This window comes from Mercenaria mercenaria, chromosome 1 (genome assembly GCF_021730395.1).
Source record: "Mercenaria mercenaria strain notata chromosome 1, MADL_Memer_1, whole genome shotgun sequence".
NCBI lineage: Eukaryota > Metazoa > Mollusca > Bivalvia > Venerida > Veneridae > Mercenaria > Mercenaria mercenaria.
In genome coordinates this window covers 74,246,946-74,269,255 of record NC_069361.1, presented here as the reverse complement: position 1 = coordinate 74,269,255, position 22,310 = coordinate 74,246,946, and the positions used below count along the sequence as shown (strand labels likewise).

Sequence of the window (22,310 nt, the reverse complement as noted above, 5' to 3'; positions counted from 1 at the left end):
TACCTCCTCCAAATAAAACTGACTTCACTAAATCAACCGAAAAATTGATACATAATTATCTCCCTGAATTGTTTTCAACAGCATTATCGATTTATGAGTGGTAATGGTGGACATGTTATGGAAAAAATAGTTTTTCACTTGAGATAGCCATAGAGGTATGCGTGCGAGCCATTCGTTTGTTTGAATTTCATTACGGGTATATTTTTGGCATTTTGGAAGAAAAATTAGAAGAGGGCTTGTACTTGATGACCTTAATATCAGCATTTTGGATTTTACTATGTATTATAGAGACACTTGTTGTGCTGATATTTTGTTGTGAAATAAAAGGTACTAAACTAGTAAAATGATATATTATCTGCTGGCTGCACTAAGTCAACAATGTTAAATAATCCAGTTTATTTATTGCTTAACAATCTAAGATGTATAAGCAAAGTACTTTCGGTTTATAAATCGTGCTCAAAAAATCAAGAAGTGAATAAAAATAAAATGAGTGAAATGAGACAACAGCCTAAATGAACAAGAGGGTCATGTTGACCCTGGATCGCTCACCTGAGTAATATGAGCTACATGTTTCAAATGTCAAACTGACGGTAAAATATTAAGAATGTCAGTAGGTCACATTCATGGTCAATGAAATTCAGTTTTACGATTGGTGTGCAAAACTGTGTATGTCATCAAAATTTCAAGGCTGTATCTTAAAAAAACAAGAAAGTAGGCCAGTAGGTCAAGGTCACAGTCAAGTGACATCATATTACTTGGGGTCATCAGGTAATTATAATTAATCAATCTTTGAAATAGGATCAAATGATTTTTTAAGTACTTTTTCCTACATAACTCACATAATAACTAAGTGACCCCAGGGCGGGGCCTCTTTTAACCCCAGGGGCATAATTTGAACAATTTTGGTAGAGGACTACTAGACAATGCATCATACTAAATATCAAAGCATAGGTTGTATGGTTTCAGACAAGAAGATTTGTAAAGGTTTTTTCTTATATAAGTCTATATAAAACTTTGGCCTCTTTTCACCCCAGGGGTACAATTTGAACAATTTTGATTGAGGACTATAAGACAATGCTACAAACCAAATATCATAGGTCTAAGTGTTGTGTTTTCAGACAAGAAGATTTTAAAACTTTTTTCCTATATAAGTACATGTAAAACTTGGTACCCCCGGGGAGGGGCCATATTTGATCCTATGGGGATAATTTGAAAAAAAACTTTGTAAAGGACCACTAGATGATCCTTCATACCAAATATCAAAGCCCTAGGCCGTGTGGTTTTGTACACGATTTTCAAAGTTTTCCCTATATAAGTCTATATAAACCATGTGACCCCCGGGGCAGGGCCATATCTGACCCTAGGGGATAATTTGAACAATTTTGGTAGAAGACCACTAGATGATGCTACACACCAGATATCAAAGCCCTAGGCCCTGTGGTTTTGGACAAGAATTTTTTTTAAGTTTTTCCTTTCGGTTGCCATGGCAACCAGAGTTCTGCATGGAATTCAATTCTTTGAACAATTTTGAAAAGGGGCCACCCAAGAATCATTTCTGTGAAGTTTAGTTTAATTCTGCCCAGTGGTTTTCAAGAAGAAGATTTTTTTAGAAAATGTTGACGGACACACGACACACGTCACACGACGGACGACGGACACTGAGCGGTCACAAAAGCTCACCATGAGCCTTTGGCTCAGGTGAGCTAAAAGTACAAAGGTTTTTATCAGTCTTAGTTAACATATTTGTAATTTGCTGACCCGGTATACTTTCATATATCACCCGGTACGTTTACTTGATGCGGGTTGTTCTCGATAAAATAAAGTTAATGCTTAAAATATTTCCAGAAAGTAATTGTATCATATCTGATGGATTGCTATTTTATCGCTTTAAATAAATCTATATGAGATTTTCTCGTCATCCCTTGTCAGTTTTAAGGTGGTATTGCGTTTTGAATTTCTGGTGAATGTCAAAAAAAACCCAATGAATATTCAGTTCTTTCCCAACCAAATAGTTTCCTTTCCCCACCAGAAAGGAACACTTCTTATATCTCAATATCGAGGTTTGGTATCTTTATTACAGACAATAAATTAAAACAAAAGAAATTCTTACGTGACTTCAGAAAGCTCAACAAAGCAATTTCAAAGACAAATATTGATTTAGAATGTAAAAAAGTTACCCACTACAATGTCCCACCAAGATACTTACAAAAACAATGCATATGCAGAATTGAGAGATTAAAGAATTTTGACAGATCGTGAAAAGTAATGACAAATTTTGTCAGGTGTATGATGACTCATGACCTGATCAAAAGTTTGCTGTTATTTCCACCTTCTAGTTTGATTTTCTAAAAATGGCTCTTCTATATTGTAACTTACAACTCATAAATTAAAGCAATAAAAGAATATAATGTTAACTTACTGTCGTTTTGTCTATCCAAATCACGTAAGAATTCCCATTGTTTCAGTCATTTGTAACTAATAGGAGAGATCGCCCTGACGTCACGTATCAACACCTGTTTATCTGGTGGTGGGCAAAACAAAATACTTTTACATCGTTTGTGTATGGGATCGGAATTTTTAATTTTTAATAACCTTTTCGTTTATTTATGGATTTTTAAAATTCAAAAAGTTTTGAAATGCATACGATTTTCATATTTTCTTATTAAAATATATTTTGAAAATGAATAATCGTTTTAAGTGACACACGATTTTAATAGCGGCGTAGCGATGCTCCAAACTTTTAGAAAAAACACTGTAAGTTAAGCGTTCATAATTAATCCATTTTATTTCGAAATAATAATTAAAAGTTATCAATAAATTGCTCGTTTTATATCCTTTCCGTTGATCAAAAAATTACTGATATCATTTGTGTTTTAAGAAAGTTTAAGCCGTTAGAAAAACATAACTGTTAACAAAAAAACATAGACGCTCGGCGTCTGCCCACCCGATCTTTATCTGATCAGTTCTAAAAATAGAATGTACAACGGATTTGTATACAAACACGATCTCTCCTATTATCTAGAGTAACTCACAGGGTGGCAATCATACATAACACATCCATTTTTTAAACATAGATATTGAGGATTTATCTAATGAGCACATGTATTGGAAACACAATGTTAATACCAATTATGCATTGCAACAATGCTAAAATATCTCAGCCGTGACGTGTCAATAAGAGTTTTCGTCAAAATGAGGTAAGACTTTGTAACCTGGTTTAGGTCTAGCTATGTGTGACAGCACTATGAACATTGTACATTTTATAAAAAAAATATATATGGGCCAAAACGGCCTTTTGTAGACCGTATACTTTGATATATATCATTAAGATGGAATATAATAAAATTAGGCAAAATGTTTAATTCACACATAGCACTTTAGTATATAATAAAATGAGGAAAATGTTTAATTCACACATAGCATTTTGTCACAAAATTCAAACATCAATCATCAAACAATATTTACAATTTCTGATATGCCACATGAATATGAAAACAAATGTAAACGACTTAAGAAGGCTCTTTGCCTGGTTCAAATGCCGTTTCTGAAATACTGACGAAATTCGCAACACCTTATCACAGTGTGTATATACTTCATCTAAAAGCCATATACATTGGATTTATTACATTATTTCATCGTTAAAAACTTTTACCTACAGCTTACCGGAATAAATCAATCGGTTTCAAATTTCAAATTACGTAAATATATTAATATTCAATTAAAGATACTTTTTTTAAATATCTCTTTATGTAAATAAAAGGTCATAAAATTACAGTGGTATCATTTTCATATTTGTAAAGATTAGATTAACACATACAACATCTTTAAATCAACAAAAATTATTGCTATATACACACACAGAACTTATTCTAATAGCCACAAAAAGAAAGCGTGACGACGTAAATTTTTACCATAAATTTCGTTCCATGTTAATTTAATACACATGTTTCTTACATATAAAATGATGTGTTTATGACTAGTATATAAAATGTATTTATCATAAGACCACCCCTCAATTGTTATGAACGAATAAAGCATATCTTGGCATAAAATAACTGTCATTCAGCAGAAACTTTTTGATACATTTGTTTATGGTAATATACAATGATTGTACTTTTTAAACTTGGTCAAACTATTTAACTAAACAGTCTTTAGATATCTTGCAGACAAAAAATCCTTACACTACTAACCAGTAAAATGTTTTGAGCAAATTAACATAAACATATTACAAGTTATTCGATCGTTGTGAAATCTGGACTGACGTATAAAACAGTGGTGAATGCCACAATAATAAGAAAAGAATAATATTATGTAATAGAAAAAACTGCATGTTTATGAAATATATGGTAACACGTATAAATACATCCATTTCTATCAAAAGGAATTTCAAACGTATGATTTTTCCGATTTGACCTACTTAGCGTGTTAAATAGTATAAAACCGAGCTTAAGCCAAATTAAAATTTATACAATAGCAGACTAGTATAAATACAAATGGACCTAAATAATAAACTATAAATAAGTATTGATTTTTATCTAATTAAATGCATTTTAATTACCATTATATTATAGTTTAATAATAAAAAGTAGAGTGTAGGCAGTACATGACCACCGCAGTTTTCCATTGGATGTTTTGTTTGTCAAGAGGGGGCCGCCATGGTTTTTTTTTTTTTTTTTTTAAATAATTTTGGTTATTCATAATAATCTTATATCAAGAGACAGGCAGTAACGCCCAAAAAACTGGTAAAAACAACTTTCACCAAAACCCAAATATGTACAGAGATATCATTCGGACCTTGAATGAAAGATCAATTGTTATAAAATAAAACAACATGTAAAAGAAGATTTGGGTTCAATCTAGGAAACGACCTGAAATCGAAATCAAGTCTCGAAATTCAAATTTCGCTGGGCCTACGATATGTTAGTGATTGCTGGAAACAGCCATAACTAAGCAGCGCAGTATAAACAAATAGAAATGAAAGAAACAAAAATGAAAAGAATATCACAGATCATTTTCACTTGAGAATAATTACAATCATTTCCATTTAATCAACTCACACAAGTACTTTCTTTATTTCCGACCTGTAACCTTTCCACAAACGACTTTTAGACTCATCCTCGTTTTAACTTGCAGGAAATGGTTGTTTGTAGTAGCTGACATCAGTTTAAATGTTTTCTGCAATTTATATTAAGCAAAACATGATTTTAATCCATCTAAGAATCATACCTTTATCTTACAAGTAGCCCGCTGTTACGGTAAAGACACACATGACGAGTTTTTTGTCTTCTCCCTGGGAGAAGCAATTTAATTTCTGTGATAGGTTTAATCATTGTTATGTATGGGATCATATAACCGTTTCTTATGAAATTTTTTTTATAGACTTCAATTTATAATGAATTTAGGACAACTATTTTCAGACATTAGTTATGCGAGTCTTTCTTGGTAATTTTTAGCATCATGCTATTTATCTAAGCATAATGACCATACTGACAGTTTTTCACTGATTTTAGGATTTCCCTAATTATAGTCTATATCAAAAGTCTCCACAGCTAAATAAATCCAATAGAGTATATTGTAAGTTTACACTTCTTTCAACATTTTGTAAAAGAGCCTATACTGAACTTTCTTTTGTCTTTTAATAAATTCAAAATCCGCGATTAGCCAAGACTCTAAACCTAATGAAAAAAATCTGAGTGAAAGAGAATACACGCCCTTTCTTATAAGCTAACCATAAATTAATGTAAATAAGGCAAGCATACGAAACCCTTTCTAAATGATTAACTGAAATGATGAATATTACAACATATACAACATATTCCAATTATACTTTTTGTAATATTTTATTGTTAGATATACAATTTACATCTTAATATAATCAAATTTTGTGTAAACTAATGTATCATCATGGAGAAAAAAAAAACATTGGCTAATAAGAGGGTCATGATGACCCTAGATCGCTCACCTGGGTCATATGAGCTGCATGTTTCAAATATCAAACTGATGCTAAAATATTAAGGAAGTAGGTAAGTAGGCCACATTCATGGCCACTGAAAATATGTTTTAAGATCGGTGTGCTACATTTTATATGTCATCCCAATTTCAAGGCTGTATCTTAAAAACAACAAAGTAGGTAAGTAGGTCACATTCATGATCACTGGAAAGTCAGTTTAAAGATCGGTATGCAAAACTGTATATGTCATCCAAATTTCAATGCTGAATCTTAAAAAAAAACAAGGAAGTAGGTCAGTAGGTCGAGGTCACAGTCGAGTGACCCCACATCACTTTGGGTCATCGGGTAATTTTTTTAAACAGTCTAGGAATTATGATCTGATAATTTTGAAGTATTTTTCCTATATAACTTATATAACAATTGACCCCCAGGGCGGGTCCTCATTTCACTCCAAGGGCATAATTCGAATAAATTTTGTCAGAAATCAACTAGACAATTATACATACAAAATATCAAAGGCCTAGGCCTTGAGCTTTCAGACAAGAATACATTTAAAGATTTTTCCTAGATAGGTACCCCTGGGACATGGTCTCTTTTTACCCCAGGTAATAATTTGAACAGTCTTGGTAGTGGATTAATTGATGATGCAACATACAAAATACCAAAGTCATAAGACCTGTGGTTTTGGACAACAAGAGTTTCTAAGTTCTTCCCTATATGTCTATATAAAACATAGGACACCAGGGCGGGGCCATATTTGACGCTAGGGGGATAATTTGAACAATCGTGGTAGAGGACCACTAGATGATGATGCTACATACAAAATACCGAAGCCCTAGGCCCTCTAATTTTAGACAAGAAAATTTTCAAAGTGTTCCCTATATTAGTCTATGTAAACCTCCAGGTCGGGTCCATATTTGACCCTAGGAAAATAATTTTAACAATCTTGGTAAAAGCCAACTAGATCATACTACAAACCAAATATCAAAGTTCTAGGCTCTGTGGTTTTAGAAGAGAACATTTTCAAAGTATTTTTTCTTTCGGTTGCCATGGCAACAAGAGTTCTGCATGGAATTAAATGTCTTGTGCAATATTAAAAAGGGCCACCCAAGGATCATTCCTGTGACATTTGGTGTAAATTTGCCCAGCGGTTCTGAAGAAGAAGATTTTTTACAAATCGTTGACACACGCCAAACGACGCACGACGGACGACGGACATCGAGCGGTCACAAAAGCTCACCTCGAGCCTTTGGCTCAAGTGAAATAAAAAGCCAAAACTTAATGTCTGAGGTAACGTTTCAAAGCGACTAACCTACACACCGTGGTGTGAGATTTTAAAAATCAAACGATTCCTATATTCACCTTTATGTCGCACATTTGATGTTCTGATAATGTATTTCCATCGAATTCTGTTGAAAACCGTTGTTTTCCTATTTAATTAAAAAAAAAACATCCGTCTACTATTTCTGATATACATGTAAGCGTTTCCCAGTATATAAAAAAAGGAATCCCGTTCCGTGAGCACCTTGCAAACATCACTGGACAGTGAGAAAAATAACACCAATAGAGCGCACACGTCTAGGTATCTCATAGTATTATGGCGTTTTGAAATGTAAACAGACAAAACAATGTCAGTATACGACGTTTACTTTCCTCATACGGTTACGGTATTCGTATTATACTTTATCGTCGGGAGTTTGATTTCGAGACCGGTAAAGACTTTATTTTGTTTTTAAAACTGTATTTAATTTTGTTACTTCAGTTCGATTCAACGAAGACAAAGCGAGTAATATAGTTCTACATGATTAAACTTATTCACTAACTTGAATATGTCACTATTAACACGTAATTATATTTAAATACACTCCGTCTTTAATATGATCTTACGTTTCTGAAGCTTTCTTGTGACATTGTTAAAGCTGTACGGGTTAGTTTTATAAATTTTATACAAATGTTACACTTCACTTTAATAAAAGCATTACCCGATTATTTTTTTCAGTAGAGATTGATTTAAAGATACTACCGATTTGATACGAAAATAAGAGAAAAAAACAATGAATTAGAAACCAGAGAAAAACAAACTAACACAAAGTATGTAATGTAAACAAAAAAAAACAACTGATAATCGGATGCAAGGTTTGAGCCGTCAAAACTATCACTACAACATGAATATATATCCAACCACCCAACCTATTGCGTTATCATGTCACCTACTGAGTTTACTTCGTATATCTTTTATTTTAAACCAGAGTGCTACTGACTGTGTATTTTATTTACATACTGCTAGAACTAAAACGCGATAATACTGTGTGATACTTATACTTAGGTGTTTACTTTATTATTAGTGACGGAAGCAAAATATACGCATGCGCAGTTTTTGTTTGCTGCCAACAGGACGATAGTGTCTTGAAATACTACCGTTCTCGTTCTATATTTATCAATGTTTACAAAAATATACCGTTGCAACGGTTTATAAAAGTGTTTGAGTCAACTGCAATAAAAAATCTTAAGTTCCAGTAATTCTGGAAACTAGAAACTGACCAACCATTAAGTTTCATGTAAATATATGAAACAGTGGCGACATTTTGCCTTTTGGTGAAAAATTATTTCAAAAATCACAAATCACAATGTGTGGGTTAGTCGCTTTTATGTCGTAAAATTTCTATAATTGAAGTACTTCTTATTTTCTAGCACGGCCTCAGCTCAACTTATGTAATAATCGTCAGAGTAAGCCATGAGAAAAGTGTGCATGTTGTATATCAAATACAAAGAGTTTTAAAGACGCGCGACAAAAACAACAGTATTCTTTTGTGTTTCCATGATGGTAATCATAAATGATTTGCATGGAAAAGTGAGAAGTACAAGTATCTACTAACAAATTTACCGTGGCATATTTAAGGCCAAGACAATTTGTTTAATGTCTAATCATTGTATTGGATGAATGTAGCACTCAGAATAGTATTTGATACATTACAATGAGTTTAGATCAATATTTGGTTCTACAGGGTAAGATGGTTATTTATCAATGTTTTTAAACCTATAATGAAAAGCGATGAAGTTGTGAAAACATATCAATTCATGGAGGGCCTAAATTGTCCACATGTCATCATGTAATAAAGCTGTTTTATGCCAGTATTATTAGAATGATTAGAATGATTTTTTGTGGGAGAAAAGAGTAGGTCACTAGGTCGTTGTGGTTATTTAAACAAATGCAGGTCATAATTTGTTTGCCTGATCTGTTGTTGAGAAAAGGAACCATTTAGTTTTCTTTTCACTTTTGACCAATATCTATGTTGGCTCCAGTTTATTGGTCAATTCAGAGTTTTTTCTTGATTTTATGTTTTTTGCTTTTGTTGTTTTTTTTTGCGTTTTTCTGTTTTTCATTTTTTTTTTTGGGGGGGGGGGGGGGGGGGGGGGGGATAGGTGCTATCTTTACACTATGTCATCGGACACAACTACTAGTTCAAACTATACTTAATTATACTATTTCTGTTTCTGTTAATACACTGGATATAGCAAGGCGGTACTTGAAAACTTAAGAAGCTTTGGCTTATATGAATTTGATTTGTACACTTAAAACTTCTCTGACCGTCGGAATGAATGACAGTGTTTGAGGCACCCTAAGGGGAATTCATTAAAAACGTATCAACTGGAGTACAGAGAAAAAAATATATATTTGATGTTTTTCGCAGTGAAATTATCAGATATATTTTCCACTTTTCCACATCTCAGTAATTCATCCAAACGCATAAAATAATTTGTTATATTTAAGCTAGCCCTGAAGTTATTAAAGGTCCAATACTAAGGAAAGTGAACATTTTAATTTCTTTTAAAAAGCACAGAAACTATTTCATTTTATTGGAAAATGAAAGTTGGTATGTAGAAATTTAAAATATATAGCAGTATGTGTACAATTATTTTTCTATGAAGTATGAAGAAAGTTAAAAAGACCTGGGGGGTCATTCTGTCGATTCATTGAAATTTCAACATAATACACATACATTTCTTTGAGATCCAAAGACCTTCTGTAAATTTTGACCTGCCAATCTTCATTATTTAGTGTCTTGCAGAAGTCTATGCACTGGCTATGAAAAAAATTGCCAACTCACTTTCTCTTAGTAATGGACCTTTAACTGAGTACCCTAAATATAATCGCGCAAATTAAGGTAAATGGAGTAACGGCTTTGATGAAACCGTTCTATAAGCAACCCTTTGGTTTAGGTAGAATGTGCAATAGAACATGGATATGTTCTTAAAACGCTAACGCTAGATGCTATCGCAACAAGGGTCCGGGTTCAAATCCCTAAAATATACTTATCTATTCTCTAGTTTCTATAAGGTCATAACGTATAGCCGGTGCTAATTTTTGTTACTTAAGAACAGAAGATGGCACTGACCAGAGTATAATGAACGGTAGACAGGTATCCAAACCAAAATTTAAGTGCCCTTTTTTGGGACATAAGTTGGAATAGAAATTATTCATCCTAATTTCTTGTAGTTCTTATCAAGTTTTGTGATATATTTAAATCTCATATACTGTATGAATTAAATTTCATATACTGTATGAATATGATAATAATCTTTTTTATTTCCCAGAAAACTGATTTATTTTGGTTTAGCACTTCTTATATTAAGAAACTTTATGTACAGATATCAAACTGTACAGACGTTTTGTTTTATTTTCTTTTCAAAATAATAGCATATCTAGAACTGGTTGTAGTTTTTTCTATTTAGTTTTATTAATACAATTTAAGGGTTCTATTCTGTTTGTATAAATAAATATTCATGTATGATACTTTATTCTCAAATTTTCAAAGTGGATAGCTTGTTTTTTTTCTGTCAAAACTGTTTCGAGAAGAAGGTCGTTCTTTGGCTTTACGTAGCCCATATCCGTATAGACCAGGGAATGCTAAAATTGCGATCGTAGACTATAAAATTGAATGGATATTATTACATACTTATTTACAAACTCCGTTGAGTTTAAATGGAACCTGAAACGTCAATATTTTCCATATTGACGTTCAAATTTCGTATCGGGTGTATGACGTCATTTGTGACGTCAGTTTCATGTATACTGTCGCGTTTAAAAGTTATTTTCACTCAGTCTTAATAACAAATTTGAATCATTTTCATGATCATTTTAAGTGAAGACGCGTATGTAATAGTAAGGTTATTAAATCTGTACCTCGTTCTTTCGCGGAATAATATTTGCGCAACATTTCCGCTTCAGAACTAGTAAACATTTCTCGATACAAATTTAATAACCTATAATAATCATTACGGGTCTACTACCGTAATACGAATATGCACATAGACAGGTTTAAAGTACGGCTGGTCCGGCTGGTCGACGGGTGAACAGGCCTACAGGTTGACCAGTATTAGGCATCAAATTATACAAGTACCGTAGTATACAAACTATACTATACTAAATATAAATGATGCAGATTATATTACGTAGACAGGTTGGTGGGTTGGCGTGTTTACAGACCGTTGGCCCATCGGCATGTCGATAGGTTGACGCGTCAATAAGTCGTCGAGGTGATTAGTAGACGCGTCACCTGATCAAAAGGTTGTCGTATTGACGGGTCAACTGGTCGACAGGTCAAAAGGTTTATATAATGACGGATTGACTTGCCGATAAATAGACGGGCTGAAGGGTCGACATGCCGACAGGCTGAAGGGTCGACAGATAGGTGGGTCAGCTGGTTGATATATAGACGGGCCGGCGGGTCGATTAATTTTAAAGTTGACGGGTTGACATGCCGATAAACAAATTGGCAAAATTGGGGAAATGCCGACAGGTTGACTTGAGGACAGGTCAAAAGTTTGACAATCAGACGACTCGATAGGTTGGAGGGTGGATCCATTTGCATGTCGAAAGGGGGACGGGTTCACAGCTTAACAGATCTGCAGGTTATCTGTTATCAGGTTATCTGTTCGATATATTACAGGTTTGCCAGATTTACAAAATATATTCAACATAAGCAATCGTAAAATTGATGGACCATAAGACAAACACTTTACATGTACTAGATACAAAATATACAATTAAGATAAACTTTTTTATATGTCCAATGTTTATATTTTGTTTGTGTATCTCTTTTCATCTGATTTACAAAGATATCCACTGAAACTTAAACCTTTCAACCCCTTAACCTGTCAACCTGTCGAATCATCCAACTGTTTACCTGGCGAAATGCATACTTTCTGTGTATTTTTAAATTTGTATCTGTGTCATGTCACCAGGGATATAAGTTAAATGATTTTAGAAAATTGTCGTGATTGTGGACAGTCGCTGTATTAAACTGTATCAATCTATTCAAAATTATAACTATATGCATCTACATATGATTATTTCGTGTTCATTACATATGTTCGAATACGGTATACAGAAATTTAATGTGATATGTTTGAAGTACACCATATCATGAACGTTGCCCACACATTAAGTATGCATAACGATCATAGAAAAAAATCGAAGCAACTTACAAAAAGAAAACTCATTTGAAAGATAAGTCCTGCCCGAACAGGATAAAAAAAAGAGTATACTCCACCTGGCAACATGTCATGGTCACTTTTTCTTAGCAGAGGAACAATGTGGTTCATCGTTTTTCCTTCTTCATTTACGTCCACCCAAAATATGTGCAACACTTGCCGATTTTTTTCAAGAATACCTTCACTGACTAAAGCTGCTGATAGGAGATCTTCTATTAGTTTTCCGTAAAGCGTTTCTAGCTCGAAAAATTCCTTTATTACCATTCCAATGGCACCACTCAGAAAGCATACATGCAGTCGGCCTGTTTTAAAAGAGATGTTCAGTTTCATATCAAATCAATTAAATGAAAGACCTGAAAAAATATATATATAAATATATATGTGCATACTCTCATATTTGGGATTCAAACAAAAGTAATGAATCACCTATTGTTGATTTATGTCTTAAGAGAATTCAATCAATCCGTAATGAAAAAAAAAACAATAACTCCATTTTCTTAGATTGTGTTTTAAGACAGTAATTCTTTAAAAATTATCGTGCATTTTATTTTCAATAAACGGAAGGCGTTTTTCTTCTTCGGAATTTACAGTAAAATAATTACTGCTGTCAGTTCCAATACAAGCTGTTTCCATAACCAGTGCCTTCAAGCTCTCTTCAATAATTTCATTTACGTCCGTTTTGTTAGCGATAATATCATAAGTCCGCTGAGATACAAATCCATAAAGTTCTTGTTTCAAGCTATCAACATCTTTGTCTTTAAAATGCATTTGTAACTGTAATATAAGAAAGACGTTTCAAAAGTAATAGAGGGAATAGAATGAAATGTGCAGTAAGAAAGACATGTACCACAAATTTTCTTAAATACATCTGTCTAACCAATCCAAATTACAGCCCTACTATTTTCGTGATGCTAGTGAATTTACTGATTGGCAAGGAATAACATGTAGTGCACAATTTGAGGCCATGTATAACAATTTTTGTAATAATTCAATGTTAATGCATTATTTTGCATGAAAACAGTAACAGATGCATTAAGGCACTGGATATTAAATTTCTGTTATTGAAATGTAGATATAACCTAGGTTGTGTTTTTATGTTAGATTGACATTGAAAAGAATTCTTCTAACTTACACACAAATTCGTAGCGAGAAACATGTATCTATATGCAGGGCACAAACACCGATTTGTCACTTGTGTCAGGCACAGTAAGAAATTCTTTTCTAGTTGCATAACATGGTTACTGAAGATTGACGGACATATGTCTTCAAAAGCTCCTTTACACTACAGAAATTGAAGATTAGTTTTTGGTGATTTAATTTCAACTTTCCATAGCAAGGAGTACTTTTAATAATTGCAAGTTTGATGGAAGTTGGCAAGATACACCCACTAGATACACAGAATGTATTTAAAATAATATATCATTAAATCCTTATGAAAATTGAATACATAATGAGTTTTCTATATTTGGTAACTCATCTTGACCAAAAGCTACCTATTTCCTAATGAATTAGGCATTGACCCAATGCCCTCTATGCAATTTTTTGCCAGCAATTAACATTTTACCTTATTTTATTTAGATACTTTAAACCATGTCATAGATATGTTTTCGGATTGATGAACGGACGGACGGCGGAAAGATAGACAAACGGACACTTTGAAACGGCCGCCTGCGGCGAGAAATAATAACGTACGGAAGTGATAGGAGAACGAATTACATACTTTAAAGTTACGAATTAAAGGTCGGGTGAGAGATGGAGTTATGTAAAGAAGAGTGTAGAATGTGTGGATGAACAATAAAGATAGTAAAATAGCGTGAAAATATATCATTTGTTGTTCTATAACATCTTATTTACAATGTTTGATGTATTAATATTGAGGATATACGAGAGTATTGAATTGTAATGCTCAATTTAACGTATTTCATTAGAAATATTGTCACAAATTCATCTTTCTATTCAATAGCTACAAATCGACTCAAATATACAAGTTAGTTTCAATACTACTGTCCATTTCAAAACAGGGAATCACTGAGCACTGTTACAAAAATATGTAAACGAATTGTGAACACGCCAAAAATACTACAGAGATGCAGACTAAGAAGACCCTTGGCAAAACTATGCATATTACAAGTACATATCAACTTTCTAAAGATCAAAAGAACAATCATACATTTGATTTTTATTGGAATTACCTGTTGTTTATACCACTCATAATGTTGAAATGCATGTAATGTTGCTTTTAATCTTAGTCGATGCTGATAGTTTTCTTTGCCGCAAAGTAGTCTACTTATAGACTGGTACAAACAGCACATTTCATATCCAGAAGAATAGTATGACTGGAATCCAGCAGGACAGTTCCTGTTAGAATAAAATAAAAGCAATCGGCAGTTCTGTCTCTAAATAAATCATTATTCACAAGGGCAAATATTATATTCGTATCCTCATTGACAAGAACCTATGATATGATTCCACCTTTAAAGGTGGTTAATCTGATTTTGGTCAAGAAATGGATTTATTTCTTTCATATACACACACTAAGCACTTAACACATGTTAGATTTTCACTGGATGTACTTTTGAAATTTCATTTTCCTATCTTGGTTCCTCAACCTAGATAAAGGTTTTTTAGCATAAGATTTAATTTTATAAACATACTCTGTCTATGGGAAGATATGTATTATTTTAACTATAGCATTATGTCTGTCAAAAATTTGAATCGATCGCGAAATTCGTTAGAAATGTAAGTTTGTAAAATTAGTATTATCTCCTTTTGCCTATCTTGGTTGTTCAGCCAAGAAAGATTGAAAATAGAAGAATATAATACATAATAAAGTAGAAATTATATTAAAATCAAACGAAGTACCCGGTTTAAAAAACACTTTAATGATAAAGAGGGTTAATTTCAAAATTTTATAAAAATAAACAAAAACAATAAACCATTCATTTCAAATAAGGGTCTAACTCTTTGTAATTGGTCTTTTTACTCCTTAAATAAATCTTTAACACAATATTAGTATACGAAAAGTAAAACATGTCATAAAATGTTAATTAAATGTGATTGTCCGCCTTTGAAAAGAAAGCTATTGCACATGAAGTTTGATTTAGCCAACTAGTAATAGATCCGTGTTGTTACATATTGTTCATACGCATTTTGGCACTTTCTAGGCGAAACTGGAAGTCATTGAAAAATCGTTCCAAATAATACATTTAATAATTTTAATATTTACTGGATAATAGTTTATTAAATGTTGTCTAAAATTGCATTGGTCACTTGTGTTTACAGTAATGTAAAAAATGAAAAGTTTACTTTCTGCGACCTTATTTAGTCAAAAGAGACATGAGCCCCACTGATGTCGATTCTTTTCTTTTAAAACGGTTGATAAGCACTAAAAACATAATTTATTCAATAGAATTGTTACATGTAGTTTACTTTGGTATGAACCAGCTTTTAAAAAAATACTAGTAACTACCTTCGGTAACGTATCTTTCAGAAATTATTACAGCAACAAGAAACATAATAATATCAATGAACAAAATGTGACAGAAATTGATATGACATTTGATGTATGAAAGGCTGAAAGATGTAATTTCTTTGATTTAAAAGATACAGGATACGCTCATGATGTACGCATACGTAAATATGCATATGCTCGCAAATCTTTTAAAGATTCACACCAGGGGCCGTATTCATAAAGCATCTTAAGTATAAGTTTGACTTAAGTTGAAGGTTTTACTTAAGTTTGTGGTGATTTCCTCTTAAGTCTAAGTAAAAAACTTATGTCCTATTCATAAAACAGCTTAAACTTAAGATACGTAAGAAATGACTTAAGTCAGAAAACAAAATGGCGTCGTGAGTACGATTAAGTTTTGTTTTTCAGATAAAAGCACTTTAAACATAATTGTGCATGTTGTCTCTGTCTGTAATTAATGTTGTTGTTTTTTAATGTTTTCGTCCACAATAAAAGCCAAGAATTACTTATTAAGTTGTTTTATGAATAACAAATATACTTAAGTAAAATAAATTTCTTACTTAAGTAATACTTAAGTAAATAATCAATTTCTTATACTTATACTTAAGATGCTTTATGAATACGGCCCAAGAAGTGCATTATTGAAACATGCTATATTTGTAGAAAGAAAACTATAACTTAATAGTCAGTGAATTTTCTAATAAGATTTTAGGGGGACGATTTATTACGAAGTCATGTCATGATGATCTTGTCCACATATTACATCCTAATGTATATTGAAACAATGTTACTTATATTATTTTGTTATCAATGTTTAATAAACAATCTAAATAGTCTAGAAGGGGTAAAAGTCTTAATCTTATTGTTCTTGAATATACAAAAGTTAGAATTGGTCTGCAGTGTTACATGTTGTTTATCTTAAATAAGTAGATATTTTCATAGAGAATTTTCATTATTATATGCATTTTACAAATTATGAAAGAGTTAATAATACTGTTTCATTTATTTTTTACATACCCCTTAATATTTCGAAACGAATTACACAATATGACCATATTCTAAAAGCAATAACATCACAGTGGCGTTTAAAATGAATAGTGATACAATACAAAGTTATTTATCATCTTTTTATAAACATTTACTAAATGTAAATAAGGCATTTAAGGCCAGGCTAAAATGTTTGTTCTTGAGGATCTCAGATAAAAAGGAATATTCAACTTTGCGCCTTTGGTAGGATGAGCCAAGCTTAAAATATATTACAAAATATACGTCCATATTTTTTATGACCTAAATGACTGAAACAACATTAGCAGTATTTGACTCTATTGTCTATTTATAAACAATTATGATTAGTTTTAAGACCCATGTATCTCATTCATTTTGCACAAAGAAATGTTATTTTATATTGCCAAAGCGTCCTGCATTTATATAAATTGATTACAGTTGCCTAATAGAGGCAATAGAGTGTAACGTTATGTGAGGTTGTTGCGTTCAAATCAATCATTTCAGTAGCATGATTCAATCGAGAAATAGAATCTGAGAGGCAGGCCCATTATTTTCATATTTCGTACTAAAATTGCTGTTGGAAGCCGGTAGATGGACTTCCAGTCCCGATATATGGAACTGTGTCCGTGGTGTAGAACTTAACGAACGAAATCAATTTATATCAATCCGCACTACTAAGAATGTATGAAACACTTGAATTTAAAATAAAATCATGCAGGTAGACAAATTGTGAAATCTGCGAATCTAGTGTGATAATTGAGAATACAATTAAATACCGCTGGTATTTCAACCGTTTAGATATCATAAAATATGGACATACATCTTTTGCCATACATTTACCACTAGGATCATCCTGCCAAGGACGTACAGTTTTATATTCGTTTCATTTAAGGTAATACAAACAACATTTTTGACTGGCCTCGAGCTAAGTGCCTTATCAAAATACAGTTGTTGTTTTTTATTTTCAAAACACGATTTTGTCTCTTTTGAGGAAATAGTCAATTTTTAACATTTATTATTTCTAGCTGTGAAGTTATGCAAATCATTTCGAAATATGACATGGATATATTAATAAGTTAACACAGCTTTACAACACGACTTAAATAGACATACATATTATACTCTACAAAACAAATGCATACACAAATATACTTCTGTCTATTAAACCAACAAAAAGATGCGCCCTCTAATCGTCACCTGTATAACCGTCGAATTGTATTCGAAAAAAAATGTTAAAATTTACAATGGAATTGATGCTACCTGCAAGGCGGATTCGAAGATTTGTCGGATCAAAATGTGTGCAGACAAATTTGCTTAACTATTAGAATTTCACAAACTGACAAATCGTATTAAACCTCATAGCTAACTTGCTTACGAACATAGAAAATGTTAGACTGGAGGACCTAACTGTAAATAACCTCATCATTTGAAGGGCCCTTAAATTTTCCGAGAACTGAAATTGCATTAAATCATTAGCATATAAATTTTAATATTTAGATGACATTTATTTGATAACCTTGATAAATACGGTTAACAGTGCAAATATATATTTTATATTTTAGCAACAAATATCCTTGTACCTGTAATTTTTCGGTGACTTTAATGTCGCCACACAGTCGTTCGGGCATTCAAATAGACTTGCATTTCCTTCGGTCCTTTCCTTTACTTTCTTTATTCTATATCTGAACTCCCGAAAATCTTTCGCTTTTGCTAAATCATTTAGTATGGCAATTACTGCTCTTTCTTCTTCGTACTAAAACAATACAATAAGTACAAATTATCAAAAGAAATATGCATTTAAAGTCCAGGAATATGAAAAATTCTGGCCCGGTTTATGCATTCCTTGGTAATATCTATCAGCTTTAAATGTGTGTAGGACACGGACGTTCCCGCTTTGTAATGCTAAATTTTAGGACACGGAAGTGTGTTTCCGGCGAGTATTGGCACTTTGACAACAGAATTTCAGCAAAGAGTCTCTGTCATGCGCTCAACACATCGTTTATTTATGAGACTGTTTACACCAAGTTAATTTAGTATTTATCTATGCATTAAAAAGTAGATAACCGGACAAGAAAGATGACGTTAGATATTTGACCTCTTAATGTGCGACTTTGACCTTTGAGACAAAAATGTTATCTTTTTAACCTACAAGTATTATCGAATATCTTGTGTTTTACTTTGTATACATACTTCATGTTACAATTTTCTCTGAAAAGGTCACATGGCCTACTGAATAGAACATCTTTATAAATACTTCATCTATGTTAAAATAGTTTGACTATAATTGTGTATGCGCATGTTTAATACCAAATAAATGATAATTTATGTTACATTTGTGACTGGAAAAGCGGATCTATTGCATATACGAAAAAAAGTAATACAGAAAGTGAAATTGGTACGTATGTTTTGCAGTGCGACCATGTATTGTCCCTAGAAAATGACACATGGCTAAAAAATACATATATTTACAAAATACGTTATTTCTGTCCAATAAACCCTATTTTTAAAATTAGCATGCGCGGATCCAGTGGCACCTACCACAGTCGACTGTCCAGCGACCATATCATATTCTTTCAACGTAAAGCAATTGAGGAATATGTTGACAATTATCTAAGTAACAATCATGGTACACAGTGACTTGCTAGACGTTATTGTGAGGGCGGGAGTATGGGGAACTACATGTTATACATATTATCTTTATCAATTAACTCTAAAATGGATTAATATATATAACTACACTGCTACATCTTTTGACCTCCATGCATATCACAGAATGGGTGTCAAAAAAGGGATTAATAGGTACATCGCTTTAAAACAAATGGCATCTTTTACCCTGCCATGCTTATCATAGAAATGTCCAATGAGGGGTTGAAATGTCAAAGGTACACCGTAAGTTGGGGTTGAAATGTATCGGGGTCGAATTTACGGTCATTCGAAATGTCTTGCACGCGTTTGCGCAAGTCCAACCGGAAGGCAAAATTACGATATTAAAACATCGTGTTTTCGCGGTTTCGCCTTTGCAGCTGAGAGGGCGAAAACGCGAAAACACGATACAAGATCGCGAAAACACGATGCAAAAAATATTGCGTTTTTGCGCTATCAATATCGTGTTCTCGCGTTTTCGCCTACTACGAAAGCGAAAACACGAAAAGACGATGGCAGATCGAGGGCGAAAACGCGAAATCACGATATTAACTCCATGAGGCCGATATCGTAACATACCTGCTTCGGCGAGATAAGAATTTCCACCTGACGTCGAAGAACATTATCTAACCTTATCATAATCACACTCGTATACAGTCAGTTGAAATCATGCAGTGAAACATTATTAACTTGGATATAAATTAAATATACTTACAAAATATTCGAAGTTTGAACAAATATTTCTTATATCCAATTTCGTCCGTAGCTTATATCCAAATAGAACAAAATTTTCACTTCGAAATATTCACAATTTTAACACACCTACTGCGTTTTATAGATATCTGAACATTAAATTCCAGTAAATAGAAATGCATCATTAACAATGAATATTTACATCAGCATTACTCGAAATTTGCACCCGTTTTTGTGTGAATATCAATGGTTTATTTTGAAGTATAATCTATTTCTAAACATGTACATAAATGTTGTGTGTCACACGCTGAGACAGTTCAGTTGTAATATTTACATCCATCTTTGAATAATTATTAAATTTATAAAAAATTCGTTTATTTACATATATTTTTTTGTATTTTATGAAACATGCTTTGTTGTGTTATTTTTATCCATTTGTATCGTATGTGATGTAAGTGTACCAATATTTCAGCCTTCTAAAACTTAACATTTTCCGACCATTCATTTGCCTGATAATCGAATCGCATCGTCGGAATCATCATCCGACGGAACTAATATTTCAGAATCAGCATGATAATAGATAAATATTTTCTTCATTTTAAGAAAGATCTCTGGCCGACGACATTATTTTACTCTTTTGAAATACAGTATGAACGAAACACAGCGGAGATCGTCTTTTTTATTTCATTTACATTACCGCATAGTTACAGACATTTATTTTAACAAGGGAATAAATTATTAGCACAACTAGTAATTATTACATCAAAGAAATAATAGCCAGTATGCAAAGTAATTTTGCTTTTGTCAAAATTTCAAAAATTAACAAGTACTTATCGCAATCATCATGATCTCGATGTCGCGACTATACTAGTCAATCGCCGTCCTGGGGAGTCCTGATAACGCGCGTATAGTCGCATATCGACGCTACAGGTTTAGAAAATATAACGCCTATAGTCGCATTTCGGCCCCAGGGAGTTAACAGCGCGAAAATGCGATAATTTTTGTTTCATGTTTTCGCGTTATAGCATCGTGTTATCGCGTCAGAGTATCGCGTTTTCGCGTCAAATTATCGTATTTTCGCGATTTCGCCCTTAAGATTTTCTAATATTTGGGATTTTAAAGACCTATTTGTGTAATTTGGTGGGCGTATTAATTTTTAAATTTATATGCAAGGCAGACTCAGATCTAGTTGGTGGTAAATTTTGAATTTTAATTAAAGAATGATTTTAGATCAGAAGGTAGGATAAATAGAACATTAGATTACTGTCTTATAAATTTAAATTTATTATGTTCGTATACGAAAAAATAGAAGTCTCGTCAGTACCTCGACTTTTATATTTTCTTCGACACACTTAATAAATTTAAAGACAGTAACCTAATATTCTCTATACATCATGTCAACGACATTTGTTACTGTGTCGCTCAATATCGTTTGCGTCGGTATAGTTTTACATGTTTCATAGACCACAGAATAAAGTAATATGTTAAGCGGAGCAAAAAGAATTATCAGGACATCAGTTTTTTGTTTTCATTTCTACCTAAGTTTACTTCTGCATTTTGCTAAGACATTGGTCAATCGAGATTTGTATATTTGCAGGTGCAGGGAGATATTTTCTCTTCGGATGTATTGTTAACAAATAGGTATTGAGACGGTTGATCTTGCCGTGTATAAATATCAGCATTTTCTTCTCTATGATCAAATAAAAAAAATTAAAACCTTATATTTAGTACTCGAAAGATTTGCAGAATAAATATGAACAGAAAAATCAGGAAATAAATTTCCATGAAAAGAGCCTCTATAAAGAAATTGATGTAAAATTGAATAATGTCCCTGATCAATAGGTACTATCTCAGGTAAGGCAAAACTGATAATGCATTTACGTTACATGCTTTGATCAAGCATTGTCTACATTTGTCTAAAACTTTTGAGCTATCGGTCTTGCTCGCGACACATCTCTCTTTACCTGAAACATTGTGCCAAGGGGAATCAAAATCCTTTTACTGGTTGCAGAGTAATTCAATGGACATGAATGAGGCGGGCATTCAGACCGATGG

At 32.6% G+C, this 22,310-nt stretch overlaps 1 protein-coding gene across 3 annotated transcripts in view; it reads right to left on the bottom strand.

The window, feature by feature from the left end:
- Nucleotides 1-381: 381 nt before the first annotated feature.
- The window catches only part of LOC123533918 (uncharacterized), a 93,770-nt gene continuing 71,841 nt past the window's right edge, over nucleotides 382-22,310 (bottom strand). For all 3 annotated transcript variants that reach the window (XM_053550920.1, XM_053550930.1, XM_053550929.1), the window contains 5 exons: nucleotides 18,500-18,672; nucleotides 14,638-14,803; nucleotides 13,048-13,219; nucleotides 12,505-12,747; nucleotides 382-5,175 (listed from right to left, as the gene is read on the bottom strand). In XM_053550920.1, the coding sequence (XP_053406895.1) occupies nucleotides 5,165-5,175; nucleotides 12,505-12,747; nucleotides 13,048-13,219; nucleotides 14,638-14,803; nucleotides 18,500-18,672 (765 nt within the window). In that variant the 3' untranslated portion in view covers nucleotides 382-5,164. The remainder of the gene's footprint in view (nucleotides 5,176-12,504; nucleotides 12,748-13,047; nucleotides 13,220-14,637; nucleotides 14,804-18,499; nucleotides 18,673-22,310) is intronic.